The 21,555-nt window shown below is 37.1% G+C and overlaps 1 protein-coding gene across 1 annotated transcript; it reads right to left on the reverse strand.

The window, feature by feature from the left end:
* Positions 1 to 664: 664 nt before the first annotated feature.
* DDX1 (DEAD-box helicase 1) lies at positions 665 to 20,613 on the reverse strand. The gene is made up of 26 exons (XM_042032952.1): positions 20,553 to 20,613; positions 18,582 to 18,633; positions 17,630 to 17,693; positions 17,075 to 17,104; positions 16,743 to 16,839; positions 15,213 to 15,260; positions 14,996 to 15,079; positions 13,568 to 13,651; positions 13,067 to 13,143; positions 11,770 to 11,842; positions 11,582 to 11,658; positions 10,777 to 10,891; positions 10,148 to 10,286; positions 9,073 to 9,133; positions 7,802 to 7,900; positions 7,024 to 7,113; positions 6,246 to 6,434; positions 5,183 to 5,234; positions 4,589 to 4,735; positions 3,819 to 3,910; positions 3,211 to 3,283; positions 2,683 to 2,755; positions 2,519 to 2,561; positions 2,195 to 2,290; positions 1,312 to 1,432; positions 665 to 988 (listed from the first exon to the last, which is right to left on the reverse strand). The coding sequence occupies exons 1-26, from the start codon at positions 20,566 to 20,568 to the stop codon at positions 858 to 860; spliced, it is 2,223 nt and encodes a 740-aa protein (XP_041888886.1). The 5' UTR covers positions 20,569 to 20,613; the 3' UTR covers positions 665 to 857.
* Between the last annotated feature and the right edge of the window lie 942 nt (positions 20,614 to 21,555).

Here is a 21,555-nt window from a genome sequence, read left to right on the forward strand (position 1 = left end):
CCTGAGATATTCTGAATGACAATTTGCATGCAAAGTCACTGAAATTTCTAATTATCATTAGAAAAGTCTCTGGAGGAAAAAAAGCTAAAAATAAAAAAAAAGCCACATTTGACTACAGTAGTTTGATCTGAATAAATTCAACCTGTCTGAAAGCACCACAAGAGGCATTAAATACTTCAACCTATACTGCTGCATGAAAAAGCTTTTCCTGCAGTTTTATGAACTGCCTTGGTATTTGCATGGTACTCCCCTATGAATTCAAGAGTATTGTAGAAATCTTTGTACAAGATCCATTTGAGACATTTAAGAAACATTAACTTTGAGAAGTCTGGAACTACAGAATCAAAACGCAATTACCAGCCTAGATGTAGAGGTTTAAGGTAACAAAGAGCTTCAGATACATACTTTAGGTCTGTTTTTTTTCTTATTTAGTCTCTTAAATATAAACAACTGTCTGAATGAATATGAATCTATCTTTAGTCAGTCCAGCATTAAAAATTTACAATACACAAATAGTTAAATAATTTTAAATATAAATAAATACAAATATATAACTCTCCTCCCAGATTTGCTTAACTACTCTGGTACTCTTAATAAATCAACAAACAGTGAAAAGAATGATTCTGCAAATTAATCTGTTAAGGCAAAAAACCAAACAAAACCATTTCATCTTTAACTTGTTTTATTTTGTTAAGAGAGCAGCTAACTCAACAGTGCTGAACACTCTGTTCATCATGCAAGAAGTATATTTAGTTTTAATTACTTTCTAACTACCTCTACTCAGAGACAGTGTGGGATTTTTGTATTTGCAGGGCAGAGCCTTTATTAACTCAAGCCTTCTCCCTACTGTGGCACAATCAGAATGTTCTGAACAGCTGGTTAGGAAGATAGCCAAGATGCAAGAAAGATGTCTGAGCCTCCTTTTCAAGGGCAGCCAGCTCTTGTACTGTAGGTGCCAGAACATCCACATGGCCTTTATACAGTCCACCTGCCAAAAGAGACACAATCTAAATTACGTGTTCAAAGCCATTTTTCAGCAGAACTAATAATGCTCAACCACAGTCATTCAGAAAGTTAAAATTAATTACTTTGTTAAAAAAAAGCACAAACCAAAACAGGTATACACATACCCTTCTCACTTGCAACCCACAGGCTGCATGTAACAAATGCAGAAGATAGCAAAGAACTAGCAGCTTTTTATAATCCATTTATTTATAATATATTATTTATTTATTATTATTCTGTAGTTACACAGGAGACAAGGAAACAGCACTGCATAGCAAGGGAACTTGAGAGTAGGTCATTGCTTACCACCCAGAGCTCTTTTCTGCCCATATGTAACTTTCCCATCAAAATCATCCACCGGTACTTTTATGTCTGGTTCAACTTGGGCAATAGTGCAGTTTAAGTGTTCTTCAATCTCCCCCAGCAACTAAGAGAAAAAAAACCCCAAGAAGTCTTTAAGTACTCTTATGATCCAAGACTAGTCAAACTAGTGTTCTCAACAGTCACATTTGAGTAGTTTGAACAGGGATGGTACACAGAAAACAATTTGGTCACAGATGCTGAAGACTAACACATTTTTATTAGTTCAGACTATATAAGTTCAGTTCCAATTTCAAAATGTTTTTACCCTACCTAGAAGTCTTTATTTCATATGCTACCCTACTTGTATGAATGAGGCTAATTTATAATAAAGAGCTCATAGTTCAAGCTTATTTTACCCCAGATGATGTATATACCCTTGTTCATTGGAGAAAGAAGGGAAGTATAGCTTTTTAACAAGCATTCAAAGTTGGTATACAAACCCCAATGAAAACCTACTTAAGAGACAAACTATTTCCAGGTCAGAGAAACAACAGTTTTAAGTTACTTACAGTTTTGCAACAAACCATCCAAACAGAAGTGTGTAACTAACATCCTCTAAATCTTAACAGATTTTGATTAAGAAGACTATAGGGAAGCTGAAAGTAAGACTCCAACAGAATTGGCTGTGAATATTAAAATAAGCTTTTATAATTAAACAACTTAAAGAACATATAACTTGAGAAGTTTTTTATTTTTTTTCTTCAAATGGAATCAAAGGTTATAAACACCCTAAGACTAGCTTTGTACTTCAACTACACAGGTGAAACAAGAACTTTATTCCTAAGTCTTTTAGAGGAATTAGGGAACATTTAAGCAAAATGCTTACCTGCATCTCATTGTACCATATGGTACAACCTCCTTCTTCCTTCAGTCTTGTGTTGTAACACCCTTTTCCACGGCTACTGCATACATGATACCAAACCTAGAAATAATGGAGAACAACTTCTAAACTTTGTGAAATAGAGTTTAGGTACATTCATTTTGACTAATTACAGCATGAAAAAGAATTCAGGAATATGTTTAAGATGTCTTTCAATTGAGCACAGACAAATAAACGATATTTCAGTGCAGGATATGAATGTCAGATAGCAGCTGTGGATAGATCTTCAGTGAATAATGTCTGCTCATCTTTGCTTTGGAGTATAATTACCTTTTCTTTCTCTTTTGCCACAAGGGAGATTGCCAAACCCATCCTGAAATATTAGGGGAGAAGGGAGGGAGAAATGTATTTCAGTAACTATTGCCAACTTGTGAAACAATAACAACAACAACAAAATCAAGAAAACCTGGTGACTGCTCTGAACACACACGTACCTCTCTGCTCTGCCTACTCTCCCAATTCGGTGAACATAGTTCTGTTTTTCATCAGGGAGTGTCACATTGATAACTGTGTAAGACACAATCCATAAAGAACACGAGATTTTTTTTTTTTTAGTATATGAGCTAAAGTCAAGATCAGACACCTAAAATAAGTATGATTTTGATTGCTGCAAATCCTCTCCTTAGCCTATGTACATACTTTATAGTCTATTACAACAGTTACAGGTGTAACTTGCAATATCTGCAATAAAGCTTTCACTCTCCAACTGTTTTCTCCCTGATTACTCTTTGGCAAGAATGGAAAACCAAATGAACAATTCCCAAAAATGCAGAATATCAGCAGGTATTTGAGAACTTATGGTGAACAAACAAATTAAATACTGCCTAGTTTAAATCCTTTAATATCTTTATCTTTTAAAATTATGCCATAGGTCACATTTATTTTAACTAGTGGACAGGAGTGCAAATATATTGAAGCTCTAATGCAATTCAACAGCTTAAGTTTAAGGAGTTATGTCTTACCATATGGAACACCGTGAATATCAATTCCTCTAGCAGCAACATCCGTGCAGATCAAGAAACGGACATCTCCTCTCTGCAAAAACAGAGTTGTAATGAAGTGTTGTGCTAAAGCAAAATCCCAGGCAGTGAAACCACAGTCCTCTGCACTTCTTCACCTTGAAGTGGCTCTGTACATTTAAGAACACTTCAAATAAACCCATGAGTAGCTTGGTCAATTTACATCCTTGTTTCTTTCCCCAACAGCATAATGCAAGCAAAAATCAACAAACAGCCTAGCCTAATCAAAACTGAACTGTAATATTTTAGTAACTTTTTTTTTAGAAATCAAGTACTAAAGACTTTAAAAAACAATGTAATTGCTACAGAGTTTAAAGTTAGGTTTTTATTTTAAAATAAGCCTACTATCTTCTCAATTCAAACTCACAAAGGTAATTTTGATTACCAGTACAGACTTCCAGCTACAGAAAGTGTGCCTCACAGTTTCAGGAAGTGGGACATACAGCATTTGACTGCAATTTAATTTAAATGGAGAACTAGGAACACAAATTAACATATGAATTCAGATACTGGGAGGTGAGGAAAAAGCCTTCAAGAATCTGCTGCATCACCTTAAATCTTTCCAGGTTTTGCTTTCTTTCTTGAGGTTTTCTATCACCATGCAGACAGACACATGAGAATTGATGCCCCTTCCTATCTGGACCTGAAAGAGTTTGTATGCATTAATAACATCACACATAAGTTATGATACAGAACCAGAAAAAATTTTCACGGGCGAAAAATTTCCCCCCCCAGGCATTGGTGAGGGGGAAAAATACCCAAGACAAATAGTTAAATACCCTTCCACCCTCCTCCCTGGAGCAGGTCTGTGCAGGCATTTCTCCTTACGCCTTCCTCCTCTAAATTTCCCCATTTCTTCAAGTATCTGTTCTTCACCCTTCTCCACACACATCCCCTTTCACTGTTCCCGTTTTCTTCCACATTTCTCCTTCTGTGTCTCCTTATGTATATATATTTGTATACACATATTTCTTCCCATGTCTCTTGCCCTTACCAGCTATCAATTTTACTAATATATTTCAGCAGAGGCACCATATACTCTTCTCACTGGTTCAAATTTTGGTGCATGATGGGTTTCTATCCATTTCAGAACTGTCTGGAACAGGTACAGGACAGTTCATTGCTTTCTTTCACAAACAGCACCCCTGCAGCTGCCTGCTACCAAACCCTGAACTTTATGCTCAGTCAGTACATAAAAAAACTGAAGCACAATTTTATTTGTGCTGTGTCCTAGTACTGGTGACCTCATCATACAATTTTGGTGTTGAAACAACACGAAGTGAGAAAAGTGAGCAGAGTAAGGTTAACATGAAAGCATTACCTCCACCCTGTTGGATGAAGTACTGCTCCATATTATCACAGTCTATTTTAGTCCTGCAGAAAATAATGGCTTGGTCCATCTTGTGCTCTTTGATTGCCCGAACAGTGTATTCTCCTTTTAGAATTTTAATAGCTTCAGACCACATTTCTAAATAAAAATGAAGAAGTTATTTCACTCAAACTGTTTAAAAACATGAAGAACCTTTGAACTGCATACCTTTAAAGTTCCCTAGCCTTCCAGTAGACAGTTAAAACTTTTATTGTTAGAGCAAGTAAGGTAAACCTTCAATTTCTACCTCTCCCCTCAATGCTCCCATATTCCAAGGTGATATAATACAGAAAGAACAAAACCACTCAGAAGTTTCAGGTTTTTTATACAGACCAACAAACACTTGTCTACAAATCCGCAAAATATATATTCAAGTTTCTTTCCCACTCCCCAATTACAGAAATACATTTCTCTTAAGGACTATGAGAATATAGAAATAAAATTTTGGGAGGAACATGACTCAAGGCCAGTTAACTACTAAAATTTACCTTTACTTCAAAACATTCGCAAAAATTTCACAAGCTATTTCTTAGTGTTGCTGATTACCTGGAGTGTTAGCGCCAGGTCGTGTATTGTCTTTTGCATGTACTTCATCAGTCTAAGGACAAACACAAAAAAACCCCCCAAGTCGTTAGTCCACTCTTCACAGAGAAATACTTAACTCCATTGACTTATAACTAGGAAGAAATCAAAGTTTTAAAGTAATCTTAGCATTCTGCTCATCCACCAGCCAAGTTAATCTGCCTTTAGCTAAAGGAAAGTCTTGAGTTTAAGCCCACAAAACTCATTCATAAAAAAGGAAATTAAAATTATTTATGTAGACACTGGCCAGAAAACACCTTTGAACAAAGTGAAGAATTAAAAAATCCCAAACAAACCCGAATCAAAAGGCATTGTCAAATATGGCTAAATCACAAAGAGTAGTTTCTTATCTTTTTCCCTATGCTAGGCTGAATCAGAAATGAACTGTAAACCCAAGAAAAATAAACTCATAGTACCTTTTCATTAAGTCTTAGTAACAACATGTGACAGAGATTCCAGAGACAAAGAGGGGTTAAGAAAACCTAGACTTGTAACTGCATCAGAGTTGCCAAGAACAAAATACGGTCCAAGGTTATTCAGAACCTGAATACTAAAGACCTGAACAACGACCACCTTCTCACATGAATAGGTGTCTGGTGAATGTAGAATTTAGAGTCCCAAATGCAGTCTGACATGAAATCCATTCCTCTAAAAACTGCTCATCTCACATGGGTTCAAGACTGAACTACCTCATAGAATGATCCATCCTGGCAGGTTTATTTCTTCCTGCCCAGTCAGAAAAGAGGTACTAAGTACCACAGACCATTAGCTGAGTGAAGAAGCACAGTGCCACTGTTCTCTGTGCAGATAGTCTGTTTCTCTATTAAGCTCCTCCTCAATCACATGTCTGTAACACTGAGCTGTTCAGAAACAGTGTTATGACATCACTGATATGATGCTGACTATCATGGAACAAACCATTTCAGATTAAGCTGTTTCAATAGCCAGCAGAGATCCTTCAACACTAGGTCCCTGTTCTGAAGGTTAAATTAGTAAATATGGACAAATAACCTGAAGTTTTACTTACTCTGATATGATTCTTGCCAAGCCTTTCCCAGAGCTTATCAGCTTTTGGATTTACAGGCACAACTACATGGTGTACAGTTTCAGGGACAGAATCTTCTCCTTTCAAATCAACCCAGGTGGGAAAATGCATGATCTTTTCAGATAGCTTTTTCACATCAAAAGAATGCAGTGTTGCAGAGCACACAATCACCTGAGAAGAAGAGAGTCATATGGATACCACTGAAATAAGATCCTCCCAGCCCAAAAAGATGGGAATAGAACTGGAAGAATGTTATACAGTTGAATAGCATAACATAGCATAATGAAGAGTCCCTGACTGGATTTCCTCATCACAGGAACCACTCAGCTGGCAAGAGTCAAGGCAACAAGTAAGTTGCTTAACTATTCTCTTACAAAGACCCCATCATTTAGTAGGAAGAATGCTGAACTATTGAAAGCTGATGAATCAAGATTATTAACATATTAGGAATCATGAAGTATGTAGTCAGTCATGTTTTGATACATTTATATATAAATAATTCCAATTAAACTCAAAACTGCTGAACCCTAGGCTTCAATATCTGGAATCCGAAAAATACACATTCACAGGCAATTAGTGAACTCACTGAACAAGTGTTAAGTTTTGGACAAGAGCTTTATCAAACTCCAAAAAAGCATGCTCCATGCCAAATAATAGACAACAACTGAAAGCGGAGCACACCACACACAAAAAAATATCCAAGTGAACAAAACAAACAAAGACCACAACAAAAAAAATCCAAACCACAAATATTTTATACCTGAAGTCTCTTTCCATCTGAGGTTATCTGAGGAATCTGACTGTGGATCCTGTTGATGAAATCTGAATAACCTTGGAGGAGAAGGCCATCCTAATGTGGGGATGAAATAAAAGAGATGAAGCTGCAAATCTCCCTCATTTCTCAGTCTTTACACTTGAGTTAGATAAGCAATACACTTATAGTCTCAGAACTTCTTGCTTTTAATTAGCTGGACAGGTCAATGCATGGCAGGGATATTATTACTGAGGAGAAAAAACCCAGTAAAAATATGGAGTATTTATAGTATAGCTGCTGTGCTTCACAAGAAGCTCAGCAGCTACTCCTAGCTAACACCCCAAGGTATTTAATCTTTGTGAATATTCAGTTGTACTACAACAGATCAGAGAGATGCACTTACTTCACAGCACATTGAGTACAACATTCACTGGCCTCAAGACCTACTAGGTTAACTAACAGTTATATTTTTGTCTTTGTCCTTTGAGTTCCCTGCAGTGACAGGGACAGACTTCAATGCCCTGTAAATATAATTTGAAATATATTTCTCTACCAGAAAAATTCCAAACAGATTTAACAGAGAGGCTATGAGGGCGAGGGGAAAAAAAAAGTAGGTTACTGTGGTTACAAACAGTGAGAGGATTAAGGTGGAACAGTGTAGGTATCTAACTGTTCCACTGAACTATCAAATACTATAGAACAATCACATTTCACTGACTCTTTTTTGCAAATATCATACTGCATTTAAGAACAGAATTTAAGTAGCACTTAGTTCTCTACATACAGCTTCATCCAGAACCAGGAATCTAACTTGAGATAAATTAATCTTCCCCGTTGCAACCAGGTCATCCAGCCTTCCAGGAGTTCCAACAACAATATCCACCTTTGAAATACATAAAGAGTATGAGTTGGTCCTGTAACTAACTAGAGGCATTACAAGTTTTATCTAAGCTTAACACTGTGAGAGAATTATCAGTATAATGCTTTATCCACTATTAATTGTAACTTCATAAAATCCTAGATTAATTTGAGTTGGTGGAATCTCGAGATCATCTGGTCTCCACTCCCACTTTAACATGCCAGTCAAGGACAATTTCCAAGTTACATTAGATAGCTGCCAAGCACAATTTTCAGTACCCTTTTGGAAAGGGATCCTACAACCTCCTGTCTGGGCAACCTGCATTTTGGTTCAACAGGCATTTCATTAGCAGAATCTACACCTTAGGGAGGAAGTCTTCCCTTTTTTTGGGAAGTGCTGTGGCCCTTTTTCCCTTCCCTAAATCCCAAGCTCTGTGTAATTTTGTTATTTAAAGCCAACAAACAAATTTGTTTTTAAACGGGGATAAAAAAAATTTAACTCTTCTCATGGCGGAAGGATACAAAGTCTATCAAGTATAGAAATAACTTAAGATTTTGCCAGACAAAAGGGTTTACAATCAAGAATTTAGCACTCACATGGAAGTCTAATAATCTTCCAGTTCAAGTAGGCTTAGAAGAAAGTTTGTACTTTGGCAGCTAGAACCACTAGAAAATTTATCGATAGTGATGTGTTTTCACTTCTAGAAGGGAGTCTCAAAAAAAAGACTCTGTGACTCTGTTCTCCCTACACTGTCATTGAATCGATTGCACAATCCATGCTGCTGAAGCCAGACCACTTCCTTCTACGTAGGACTGGTCTGTAGTGTAGGTTCACCTTGATAACTGTAGACTATTTTTATTCACAAAAACATGGAACAGAAGTTACTAGGAAAACTGTCTTGTTGGTTAAGGACAAATGGTAAACAGTTAAACCTTTATTTTAAGATTTTCTGGAGTATTCAGGCTTCAACAGAATTTGACTAAGTACTGTAAGCACTTGTATTGACATCGAAGTAAAGGAACAACTACTAGACTGCTGCAACATGAGCTTGTAATAATAATAATAATAAAAAATGTTAAAAAGAAAATGTGCAGTCAATAACATGAGTTACAAGAAGCACCATTACTATTCTCTAGCAACATCATGAGTTATTTGGAACCCAAACTATTAAATCATACGAAAAAAATACAACTTACGCCTTGTTCCAGTACAGAGAGTTGATCTCTTGCAGCAACTCCACCAATAATCAGCAGTTCCCTAAAATTACATTAATATATTTGACATTTACCCATTTATTATATTCAGAAGGTATATTAAATATCTGTCTGAAGACTCATTCTTTTATTGATAGCTGACAATTAATAGCTCTGAACAGTAATTTTAAGAATAATGGAAAAAAATCAATTTTGAAATTCATCCCTTCATATGTAGTGTACTGTATTTCAATTCAAGTGAAAACTTTGTGTCCAAGCTGTATTTGAGTGTGATTACTTCATCGCTATTGTATTAATCACATCAGCACCTTAACCAATTTAATCTTACAAAAAATGTTAAAAATCTCAAGAATTATGTAACTTAGTTTAATAAAGTTTCCTGTGTTCTTGAAAGTTAGAAATGCAAATAACAGTAAATGAAATGCATCTTCCACTGTAGCTTGCCTATTCCCATTGCTTAGTCCTCAGCAATTCTAGTAAATGCACTCTTGTAAACAGACTGCAGTTTAGAATAGGGAAATGTTTAAGTTTTAGAAGTACAGTCAATACAGAGACAACTTTAAACCAAAGAAACTTGTAGATGATTCATTTTTGAGAATTTTATCTCCATGGTAATTTGTCTTGTAGATAACAGACACTATATAACTATTTGATGGAGATGAAAAACAAAATGAGGGGGCAGAGGGAGATGGGGACATAGGAAAATGTTTAGGAAAGAAGGGCATTAAGCAGATGATGTTCTTAGTCAAGAAAAGCATGTGAAGTATCATACTAGTTATCACTGATAAGTGAAAAAAAAACCCCCTACCCACTGAATTTGCCTTTGAGAAAAAGGCAGTCCACAGATAAAACACACCAACCCCCCCTGCAAAAACCCTTAAGTGGTCTAACTGTAGTTGCGAAGTCAAAAGGTCGGTTGGTAGCAGATTATTACTGATACTATTATCAGCAACACTGCAGATTATGATTCACTTAGCTACAAAGTGGAACTCCCCCATCTCCCTGTGAAGTTACATCCATGGAAAGTACCATAAATGCAACTAACATACACTATTACCTTAATTTGGGATTATCAACATATTTTTTGAACTGCTTCACATTGTTCAAAGTTTGTTCTGCCAGCTCTCTTGAAGGTTCTACAATCAATGCTTTTGGAGCATTTGGAAGGTTCTGTGCTTGAACCACTTGCGCACTTCCTAAGTGGGAAAAAAAAAAATCACCATTAATACAAACTACATTCCTGTTCTGAGATCTTTTACTGGAAGCAAATTTGTATTTTCTATTAGTAATTAAAACCTCATAATTTGAAATGCTCCATTAAAAGGTGATGTGATTGCTCTCTCAATTATGAATAACTTCAGAATAATGTTCAAAAATTATAAGTGGGTGTACTGGTCATGCAGGATTATCCATTCTATTCCTGAACATAAAGATCCACATTTATTTTTATAATAACACTGTTGGAAAACTGAGATGGACTTCTTTTATCTGATGCATTTCTAAATTTGAAATATTGAAGATTGTTGGTGGTTTAAGATTAAGAAAATCTGGTGTACTTTAAAAGAAGTATCAATATGTCTTTATTACTGCTATGTTCAAGACCTTTCTGATAGCAACTAAAGGGATCAAAAGATGCTCTGTAACACAACCTGAATACAGAAACAAGAGAAGTTTGTAAAATCTAACCTGCATGTTGTGATTTTACAACACTACCCTCAGGAGCCTTGCAAAGACCAATATAGCCATCTTTTGGTGGAAACTTGAAATCTTCTTCACCAAAATTGAATTTCAATTCGGCATTCTAGGTTTCAAGAAAATTGTGTCATACAAACAGATTCAAGGGACCACATAAAAGGAGAAACAATTCAACAATGAAAAAAACAGACAGAGATGAGGAAGGTCTTTTCTTCTCCCATCTTACACATTCCTCTTCCCCAAGTTACCACTGAAACCTTGCTGGAACTTAAAACCAACCAAACAAGCAGAAAAAAGCTAACAAAAAGCCAAAGCACTTTTTCTGAACTTGTACATTTCTCTAACCACTGAAATGTTTTGCTAAAATCTTTACTGCTTGAGAGATAGACTCAAAAAGTAACTCAGAAAGACGTAGTACTACACTACAGTAATGTTAAAGTTCAGAACAAATGAAACATGAAATCTGACTTTCAAGCTATTTGCTTACATCAGTTGTGTAACAGTATATCAAAGTTTAATACACACACCATGGCACCATTATTAGGAATTAGTTATCCATGCTATTCTACCTTTAAATTCAAGATTAAAATTTGAATTTAAACATCTAGCTTAAATGGTAGTGAAAGCTAACACACACATTATTACTTCAGTAGTGAATACTGGTAAACCAAAGAAAACTGACTTTACACATACACCTGCAGTAATTAAGTCGCTATGCAAATTTTATACTTAAGTAGCTCATTAACAAACCCAGAAAAATTATAATCATCTTGGACATCTGTAATATTCCTGTTACCTTCAGTACACAAGCTGCAAAAAGTGCCTGGTTCCTTATATGTGGTGGGATTTCAAATGCAAGGCCAAGGTCCTTCCCTGAAAGTAGGATTAGTCGTCAGACTCTCCAAGTCTATGCATTCCTCTCCCTCCCTCCCTCCCAAGTGAAAGCATCCAAATAAAATTCCAAATAAAGAGAATAAAACTTACCATTTTTGGAAAATTTTATTTGCCCTTTTTCTGTGTCTAGATAGCACCCAATTGTATCATGCATAGTGAATTCCTGCAAAAGAAAAAACGTTTGTGAAGCTAAGAGATTTTCAGTGCATTAAGACTTAGTGCTTGCATTCTGTCAGCTTTTAGTTTTCCAGCCTCTCCCTACTAAATGCTGACTCTTGAAAGAAGCAAGTTCAATTTATTTCAGTAAGACCAGTAAACAGAAAGCGTATTTTTATTTGATTACAAATCTTCAGTGAACTGCCCAATTGATCTTAGATATTCAACATTTACTGCTGCTTTAAATTTACTTTAAACACAATGACAATGATACATTTAAGTATCATTTACCTGGAAGTATTCTGCATTATGGAAAAGCACATTAGCCATGTATTTATTAGCCAATGTAAATCTAAGCATAGAGCACCAAACGTGGCATCAGAAACTTGTATTTTGACTATAAAAAAAGACTAGCTCTTCAAGATGCTGCTGTGTGCATGTCATGTATACTCACATGCTTTATTTAATTATCTTGAGATCTTTTAAAGGTATTCAATAACATCTATATATTACAGTGCTTCTAATCAACAGCTCAAGAGTTACTATTAAACAAGCTACAATAGTCATAAAAGTTGCAAGTTTTATGGCATTGAATCATTACCACAAAAAGACTTGAGTTTCTGCTGTAACACCCATATTTATATAAATTATGTTTAAACATCTGAATTCCACTGGTACACTAGGCAAAAACCACCACTGACATTCCCAGCAGACACCATAAAAGTGCACATTAAGGTAATGGCAAACCCAACTCAATAGCCAGAATAGTGCACCCTGTTTTATTAGCATTCAATAATGCATTTTGACAGATTACAGAGTTGTGCAATTACTTCTATTTTAACTTCTAGTAAGCAGAATACGATGCCCTCACTTGGACATTCACTCAGGTATACAGATGGGTTGAATTGTTCAAGCTAAAACTGAAGTAAGTCAAGACAAATCTCAAGAGGTCAGTTAACTTTTAACCTGTAACACACAGCAAAATTTTAACTTCTAAATAAGAGTCAATCTAATTGCAGTCTAACCACAATCATGTCTCAAGCTTGTAACTGCTTCTGTCAAATCTCTTAATAAGCTTTTATCCAAAAATACTTCAATGTTTCACTGTCCTTTTGCCCAGTGAACCTTCCTCAGAAGTGGACACTATTTCAAAGGACAGTTGATTGTAACAGCACAAGACTAACATGCAAAACTTTTAATAGTATTTCTATCAAATGCAATTTAAGCTTACCTCACCATAGCTGTCAAATTGCTTGTTGTGAGATTTCTTACCAGTGCCACCAAAGCCAAAGCCAAATTTATCAGTGCCTGAAGACAAGACAGTAGGCTTTTATTTTTTGGTTGATAGGTTATGCTTTTCCCTCTTGGTATCAGTAACTGAAATTGCTAACATTAACACGTAAACAAATAATACACAGTGCTAATTACAGACTTCTGACCTGGATGTATACCAAACTAGTACTTTTGCAGCCATAGATTTATTGATTTTACTAGTCTCCATGCACCTTCATTAAAAAAAATGACATAAAAGGCAGAAAGTCACAGAAGACAAGAAAACACTGCCACCTCAAAAGACTTCCCCTTACAGGAAGTAAAATACAAGAAGTTTTCAACTCTCTGATATTGGGATCCTTCCCAAGGAGTCCATTCTCTGCAATATTAGAACACGACTGCAGCCATACCATGTGAATATAAAAACTACCCTATATAGGTTCTTTAGAAGGAAACTCACCCAGATCTAGTGAAGCCTGCACAGTTGACCAACCAACTCTGCACAAGCCTTGGTCATGACAGGAAACTTCATAATAGTACTTCCCTTTAAAAGAAAAAGAAAGGATCTAATACAACACCCAAATTCACTAAACTGGTCCAGTCTTGCTACTTCTAAGCCCATACAAATCTAACATTCCCAGTCCTGCTGAAAGTGTTATAAAATCCCCTACTGTGTTTGTGTGAGAAGGTTGCGTGTGTACCTATGTATGAAATGAAGAAAAGCAGGCAAAAGAGACAAAGTACACACTAAGAGGTAGTGTGTGAAAGGCTCCAAAGGAGTGATAAGGGAGAAGAGTGGTCCTACTGAATCTACAGGAACGATAAACTCAGGACACAACGTTCTGCAGAATCAGTACCAGACCACCAGCATACCCCAGCATCAACAACTGGTTGTGCCACCTGAAGCACATCCAGCTGGCTGTGATGTACACACAGACTACAGAATTATCTGCACACCCCGTGAAAGGAGACTGTTTAGGGTCTTTCTGAACACACACCTAGAACCACTGGAGTATCAGGATGACTGCTTCTGAGTCAAGTGTTAGGGTTGGCTTCTCAACTATTGCTGCAACCACAGAACCATAAAATTTTTGAATGCACACACCTGTGTGAAGCGAGTAAGCAACTCAAAGTACTGTGTATATAACTATTCCCTAATAAAAATGCATTCTGATGAATATTAGTTACAACTTTTCCTCCTTCAACGCAAGTCTCCTAATGATGCCTAAAGATTTTCAGCTTTTAATGTATTCTCCGTGTACTTGTAGCTTTCTGGACTGTTAAATGTCTAGGTATAACTTCTCGTACTTTTCCAGCTTTCTTTCCCACAGTGAACAAACTCTTATCAATGCATTCTTAAAATTTTGTTTACTCTTGCCTGTTAAGTTTACCAAGGACATTTTATTTTGTATCATGTATCACAGCTATAATAAAGGTAGTGTTAGAGGACCAGGGTGGAGGTCTCCAGTGGGGGAGAACCCTGGCAGGGATATTACCTAACCAACTGCTTTCTAACTGGACAATATTGGCTGGATATTCTAACTGCCCAATCTTCTAAAATGGTATGAATCTAATCTGGGACATGGTTTTCTCCATACTGTGGATCTGAAAGCTTTCAAGTGAAGGTTGGCTTTTCTATTATCATTTTAATGGGGTATTTTTGGGAAGGTTTCATTTCCAGGCATCACTATCAGGGAAAAGGTAATTTACAACACAAGGAGAACAAAACAGAGGTATTTTCATTTCAAAGTCTTAAGCTAGCAGTAAATTTGGTCAGATGGATAGAAAGTTTTTAATGCAGTCATCTACATTAACAATGGGTGAAAAGCAGGCATTTCAGCTGAAACTTTTCTGGAAGAGTATTCAAAACACATCATTTTACATGTACCTTTAGTCACTCCTCTAGTTGCTCTGCATCCATGCCATTCTTTTATCTCTCTGCTTTGACAACACAAACCATCCGATCCAATTGCTGAAAATTACAAGACAATTTTAGTTAAATAAACTGCCTAACTGCTTTGAAAAGAAAATTTCATGCATGCTTTCCTCTACTTTATTCTTGTTTACCAAGCAAATGTTTTCAAGTGAACAGCAGAACAACTCACCAAAAGCTGATCCTCTGTCATAGGGGTTCATTTGCCATTTATTGAGCACTAAGTTTGAAAGACAGTAACAGAAAAACCATTAAATCAACAAAGCAAGCCTGGAAAACTCAAATTAGAAGTTCACATTTTTTCTACAGTGTTTAGCTTAATTTTCTGGGGAAACAGTTTTGTTCCAATGAAATTCATATGAGTTCAAAATGAAGGCCTACAATTTGAAGGAGGAGCACATATGCTTAATGCAAAGGAATTCTATGGAAGTTTAGATTATTCCATTAAGGAGAACACAGATTAAGTTACTTAAAAATGCAACTGAAACCAATGAAGAATTTAATAAAATAAGGCAGTTCCACACAACTAGTATCAAATTCAGCTAGAAAATATCCAAAACTACATTAAGAACAACAAATTTGAAATGCATCATTTGCCATTTCTGTTCCAAGCTTACATTAAGATATTTTTCAGGCTATGAGCTAAAATGTCATTACTAATGAGCTAAGATACATGCACATAAAATTTCTGACTTCGTTTTTCATATGCCTAACAACACGCTGTAATAAAATCTATACATGATTTAAAGAAAAAAAAACCAGATGTAAATTCAATTAGGTTTACTGAGTATATTTGTGTATCCATATTACATTCTCTCAAGCAGGATTTTATGGTTTGTTCTTTTTTTTTTACTGTCACCAGTGCAGCAGTAGTTGCAATGATGACAATTTCTATAACATCTTCAGAGTGCTGTTTATACAGATACTGTTCACTTACATAAAACCCAATCTATCAATACCACAGATTGGACATGATTATTGGCTTTACAGTTGCAAGCTTAATTAAATAGACACTCAAATACTGTGAGTGTATTATCATGGTTACAACCCATTCTGTATAGCTGAGTTCTGGCCCTGTGCATTTCCTGCTCAATTCAATGTTTACTAGAATAAACCTGTAACAACTCAAGACGTTGTTATCCAATTCCAAACCTAGGCAGGTGCCAAAAGGAACACAACAGCTCTACTCAGCACAGCAGAATTGAATTATCCTACACTGTTACCCCAGCTGCACAAAAATACGCTCGAGCCTAGAAGAGCTTTCTGCTCAAGCTCACTTAAGAAGCCCAAACCAACTCCACGGTGTCATAGCTGGTCTCACCTATTCCTGCAACAGGAAGATGTTTTTTAACTCCTTCTTTTAAGATGGACACCACCACTTCACATCTTGCAAGGCACTAACCTAGCATGGGTTTCAGAAGAACACTGAAAACCAAGGTGTGGATCAGCCAGCCTCAAACTGAAAATTTGAGCATTACTAAGAGTCTGCAGTCCAGTACACACCAGTTCTTTCCATTATTCCACCAGTAAATTTATATTCACTGCTTAATGAAGTGCTGAATGATGATATTCTATTTACATTATCCCAAATTATGGAAAAAATACTTATCTAATGGCAGGTTAACTTTACTTTGAAAGGTTACAAAATCAACATGAGTTAGCAGAGCTTCAAATTTGAGGAGCGTGACATATAAAAACTTACCTCCCCCTCCAGTTTTAATTGTGGCTTTTCCTTTCTTGCCTTCCATTTGGTCTTTCAGTGTTTCATAAACAATCTGGATAACTGGAATGCTGAAAGCCTAAAATGAAAAGCTACTTTCATTCCACAAGTTATACACTTACTTCCAGCCTTGTTTTGGGGTGCAATACCCAGGGCCAGAAACACTGAAATACATTCCTAAATACATGTTGGTAAAGACTATTACCAACAATGCCTTAAACACATATACACATACTCTCTGCATATGTGCATACACACCACCTCTCACCACTTAAAGACTTTTACTTTCTACTCATTTAAATTTGATTACTTACACCAGTTTTTCCACTTCCAGTTTCAGCAGCCTATAGGATGAAAAACATAAGAGTTTAACCAGGACTTTAAGAACTGTCCTAGAATTCTATTTTGATAAATCAAGTTTATTTTTTAGGAAGTATTATTTCAGTTTATGAAATCAAGAACATCTATCCATAGATCTAATGATGATGATGATGAACAAAGCATACTAATCTGATACTTTCCAGGTTATTGATACTGCAGCATTGGCTTAGGCAGTATCAGCCATGTTCCCTACATTTTGGCATTTGCAGCCAAAAGCAAAGTAGGTAAGATCAGACAGCCCTCACTCATGAGGCAGTGCCTGTCAAGAAGTCAAAAAATGAAGCCTAATACCCCCAGATTTCATCTGCAAGAACAGCTGGAAACACACCAGGAACCCAAACAGGCTTTTTAGCTGAAGAACTTTCTGCTGAAGTAGGACAGAAGAGCTAATCTAACTGTGGACCCACATGGAAAGAACAAAATTGACCATACAAACAACAATTAAAAGGCACAGGATTTCTATGAGTAGGGCTATCCTGCATACATACCATAAGCACATCACCACCTCCCAGGATCAGTGGGATGGATTCTGCTTGGATATCTGTAGGGAGACTACAGGAAAGAACACATTAACACAAGGTAATATTCTACATCAGCAGAAAAAGAAATTTTTACTTATACAGAAATTCATAGAAACCATGGTCATCTGCAAGATAAAGCAGGTAACTGCTATTCCTCCTAGCTTGCAGCAGATTCAGCAGCACCTTGATAAGAGAATTACATGTCACATCACTATGCCAAACCATAAAAGAGACATATTAACTATATATTCCTTGTCTTCCTTTCTTCAAGTGAATTTTTTCTTAAAGCCACTTATGCAGCCCCCATTTAAAAGATTCCTGTTCAAAACTGGAAAAGGAAGTGAAGATAACTAAATGCAACCAGCATTTTCAGATAATCACAGCTAATTAATACCATTCATATTAGAAGAACTACATCCATTAAGTTTGTCCATATTGACAACATTCTGAATGACAATTCAAAACAAACTCTGAAGTAAAAAAAATTTGGCCAAACAAGTAACCAAACACAAGAATAAGAACATTTTTAGAAGACTGACACACAAGCATTAAGTTTGAAAAACACAATTACAGACCACAGTCTGGAAAACATGTTCTGAACTAGCATCAACTACGTGACAGTATTTCATCCAATAACCCCATGATACATAATAAATAAACCAGAGGGACAGAGCCTTTTGTCAAATAAAAGAATTGAAGCATAAGAAGTCATGCTCTGCTTGTCCAAGTTCAAATGTTACCACTGCAGTCACAATTTGAATTCTTCAGTCTTTCACACTAAAGAGAAGTGTATGAGATGCAGTGACAGTTAAAGGAAAATACACTTTCACTTTGCTTTAATGTGACAGCAGAGGTGCTTTAAGAAGCATGTCATACACTGCTGAAAGGCAAATTAAGAGCTTGCCACACTCCTACTTACAGCCAGTCCATCTCCTCCACTGCTTGAGCTATCTCAGGCATAACACCCATTTCTGTAAGACAAGGCAGAAATGATCAAGCAGTGTTATTTACCTCAACGCAGCCCAAAAGATTACCAAGTGTCAACACTTCCAGCTACAGACAAAACCATGGAAAACTAATTTTTTTGGCAACAGCATGTGCAGCCTGCACTACAGCATCCACTGACAGAAAAGAAACATTATCCCCTCCTCACAGGCAGCTTTGAGGATTGTTCTCATGTACAGCAGAGTAACTCAGGCATGCACAGGGGCAGGTACAGACATAGCAGCACAGCAAACACACTGGGAACAGAGCACCATTTCAAGGGCAAGGTACTTATCTTTGCACATTTACAGAAACTGCCTATGCAGACAACAGGAAAGACTTCACTAACCACAAATGTCCCAATTCTCTCTACAGTTGAGATGCAAACAATAGAAAACACCTGTATCCTGTAAAGACTCCAGTTCACTAAATCTTGCCTTAGACACTTACAGAATGTACATAAGATGACAATGCCTTGATTTTGGTAAAGTTATTAATTACATTCATCTTTGAAAGTTTTTTTCCTTGGATACCCCTTCTGGCAAACTCCTATCAAGTGGCTGTACCTCAGACACAAGTTAAATATGGAGAAACATGTTTGTATGTTGATAAACAAATCCTCTGTATTCAAAAAGGAAAACAAAAGAAGCCTGCAGCTATACAATAAGGACAAGAAGAAAATGAATCCTAAGCAACCAAAATGATGGTAGCATACCATCAAAATAACAACTTATCTGTTGGTCATCTCTTTGGGTACATATGGTTACTCTAAATCAATTCCTTTAACTATAAATATGCACCTTTCTAAGCAGAGGTTTTACACACTCTGCACTGCCACATGCTGGGTTTCAGACACGGCATGCACATGGACTGAGCTGGGCTGGCACAGATGGATGTGTGCAGCCAAAAGTTAATCTTCCATTTGCTATGATACAAATAATAATAAACATGTTTTGTCATGTGATTTCAGGAAGCTTTAATATTTTCAAGTGCTGGCCTGCACTCCTACAAAAGCAGGCAATTGACATAAGCAAAAAAGTGTTACCCATAGTAATCAAAATCAATTCCTACTGATTTCAAGTTGGAAACAGATCCATACATAATTTTTCTCCAATACTCCCAACTCACACAGCTTAATTCAATATAAAGTACAAGGATTTAATCAAATAACGACACTATGATATTTTCCTCAACTACATCCAAATTAATCCTGCTGTGTAGCATCCAAACTGATCTCTAGATCTCAGGAAGAAGACTCAGCATTTCCCCCTCATGATAAGACGTAAGAAGTTCAGTTAAAAAAAAAACAAATTAAAAGCCCCATATACATTAACGTTAAAACTTTACAGAACCGTGACCTTAGCTGACTGCCTACTTGTAAAAATATCTGCATGGGACAGGGGACATAAGGAAGGATGTTTCCTCATCTAACAGTAAACTCTGGAATTACAGTTTACTATTACATACCCACAGTTTATATAATATATATAGTTTGCTAAGCCGCATCGCCCAGCGGAACTTCTCATATAAAATCCATTTATGCAGTTCACTGGAACACAGAAAATAGTCGTGATAAACCTCCTGTTACTGAAACTAATGAGCATGAGGAACGAGCCTAACTTCTAAGCAGCCCCTTTGCTGAATCCACATATGCAATAAAACCTGCAAAATCATTCCGATAACCACTTGTCACGGTCTGCAGAAGCCCGAGGACACGGGGAGAGGCACATACATCCCCCGCAGGCCTCGCAACCTCCAGCCTGATGCATGGTCAGCCACACACTACCGCGGGCCGGCTCGGAGGGCCCGAGGAGCACCCCCCGGTGCCGCAGAAAGCCCGGGGGCCAGCGGGCAGAGGCGAGAAGCTCCCTTAGGGCCGACACCCCGCGGTCCCCGCGCCACGTACCCGAGAACGCCGCCATCTTCGCCCCGAGAGCACCGCGAACGGCGCAGGCGCAGGCCGCCGCTTTATGGGGCCGGGTGGGCGCAGGAGCCGCCGCTTTATGGGGCCGGGTGGGCGCAGGAGCCACCGCGGCGCGCGTTCCGCCCCGGCCCGCATGCGGTGAGCCGAGGTACTCCCACACACGGACCGCAAACGCACCGAGGGGGGATTTTAAACGCAGGCTAATAGGGGTACGTTATTCTCCAGTTTTTACAGAAGTTTACCCAAGTTCTGGGATAACTTCTAGTGATATTAAACGCAAGAATCTTCGGTGTTTTGTAAAAACAAGATTAGATTGCAAGTGCAGAAATGCAGCTTCTACAGCAACATCACGAGCCAATGGTGCATTTGTCTGCTAAGTGGAAGGCACAGTATAAACTATTGCCTACTGTCTTCCACTGTGAAGCACAGCTTCAATCTCTCCTAAGGCAGCATGAGACAGACACACATCTGGTTCAAAGGCCAAAAAAAACCAACCCAAAACAAGCATCTCTGACAATGACTTTCTCATGACTACTGTGTTGCAATTTGAATACTGGTTTTGTCCTGGTGGTTTGTTTCAAGACCTTTTTGAAAACTTACTGAGCCCTACTGGCTGTTAACTTACACTGTAGAAACTGGTGTCATGCAGATAAAAATACAGCAGGGTATTTTATACTCTTTGTACCAGGCTGTTTGCATCGCAATGGTTTCTCATGTATTAATAATTCTTTTGGGAGTATCTTCCTTTGATGTGCCTCTTTTCTTTCACTATTATTTCCTATATCTGTCAATCATTAGTTTGCTTGCTTTCAGATAAATGACAAAACTAGTAATTTTTTTAAAGGCACAGATAAGAATAATGTACAGATTCAACCATGACTGCTAAGAAAACCTGTTTGTAGGCAGACCTTGATATCAATATATACTGCTGCTTGTTGGTGGGGAATGTGGAGTAGAATTTACTATAAATCTCCCACAATTCTTT

The sequence above is a fragment of the Corvus kubaryi genome, unplaced genomic scaffold (assembly GCF_017639235.1).
Source record: "Corvus kubaryi isolate FWS band 111438036 unplaced genomic scaffold, C.kubaryi_AGA036_p1.0 37354, whole genome shotgun sequence".
Taxonomy (NCBI): domain Eukaryota; kingdom Metazoa; phylum Chordata; class Aves; order Passeriformes; family Corvidae; genus Corvus; species Corvus kubaryi.

Coding starts and splice junctions, on each gene's coding strand:
- DDX1 (XM_042032952.1), bottom strand. Junction 4,736..5,182: donor ACCTGGCGCTAACACTCCAG/GTAATCAGCAAC, acceptor ATTTTTATTTAG/AAATGTGGTCTGAAGCTATT. Junction 2,756..3,210: donor TATTCACGGTGTTCCATATG/GTAAGACATAAC, acceptor TGTCTTACACAG/TTATCAATGTGACACTCCCT.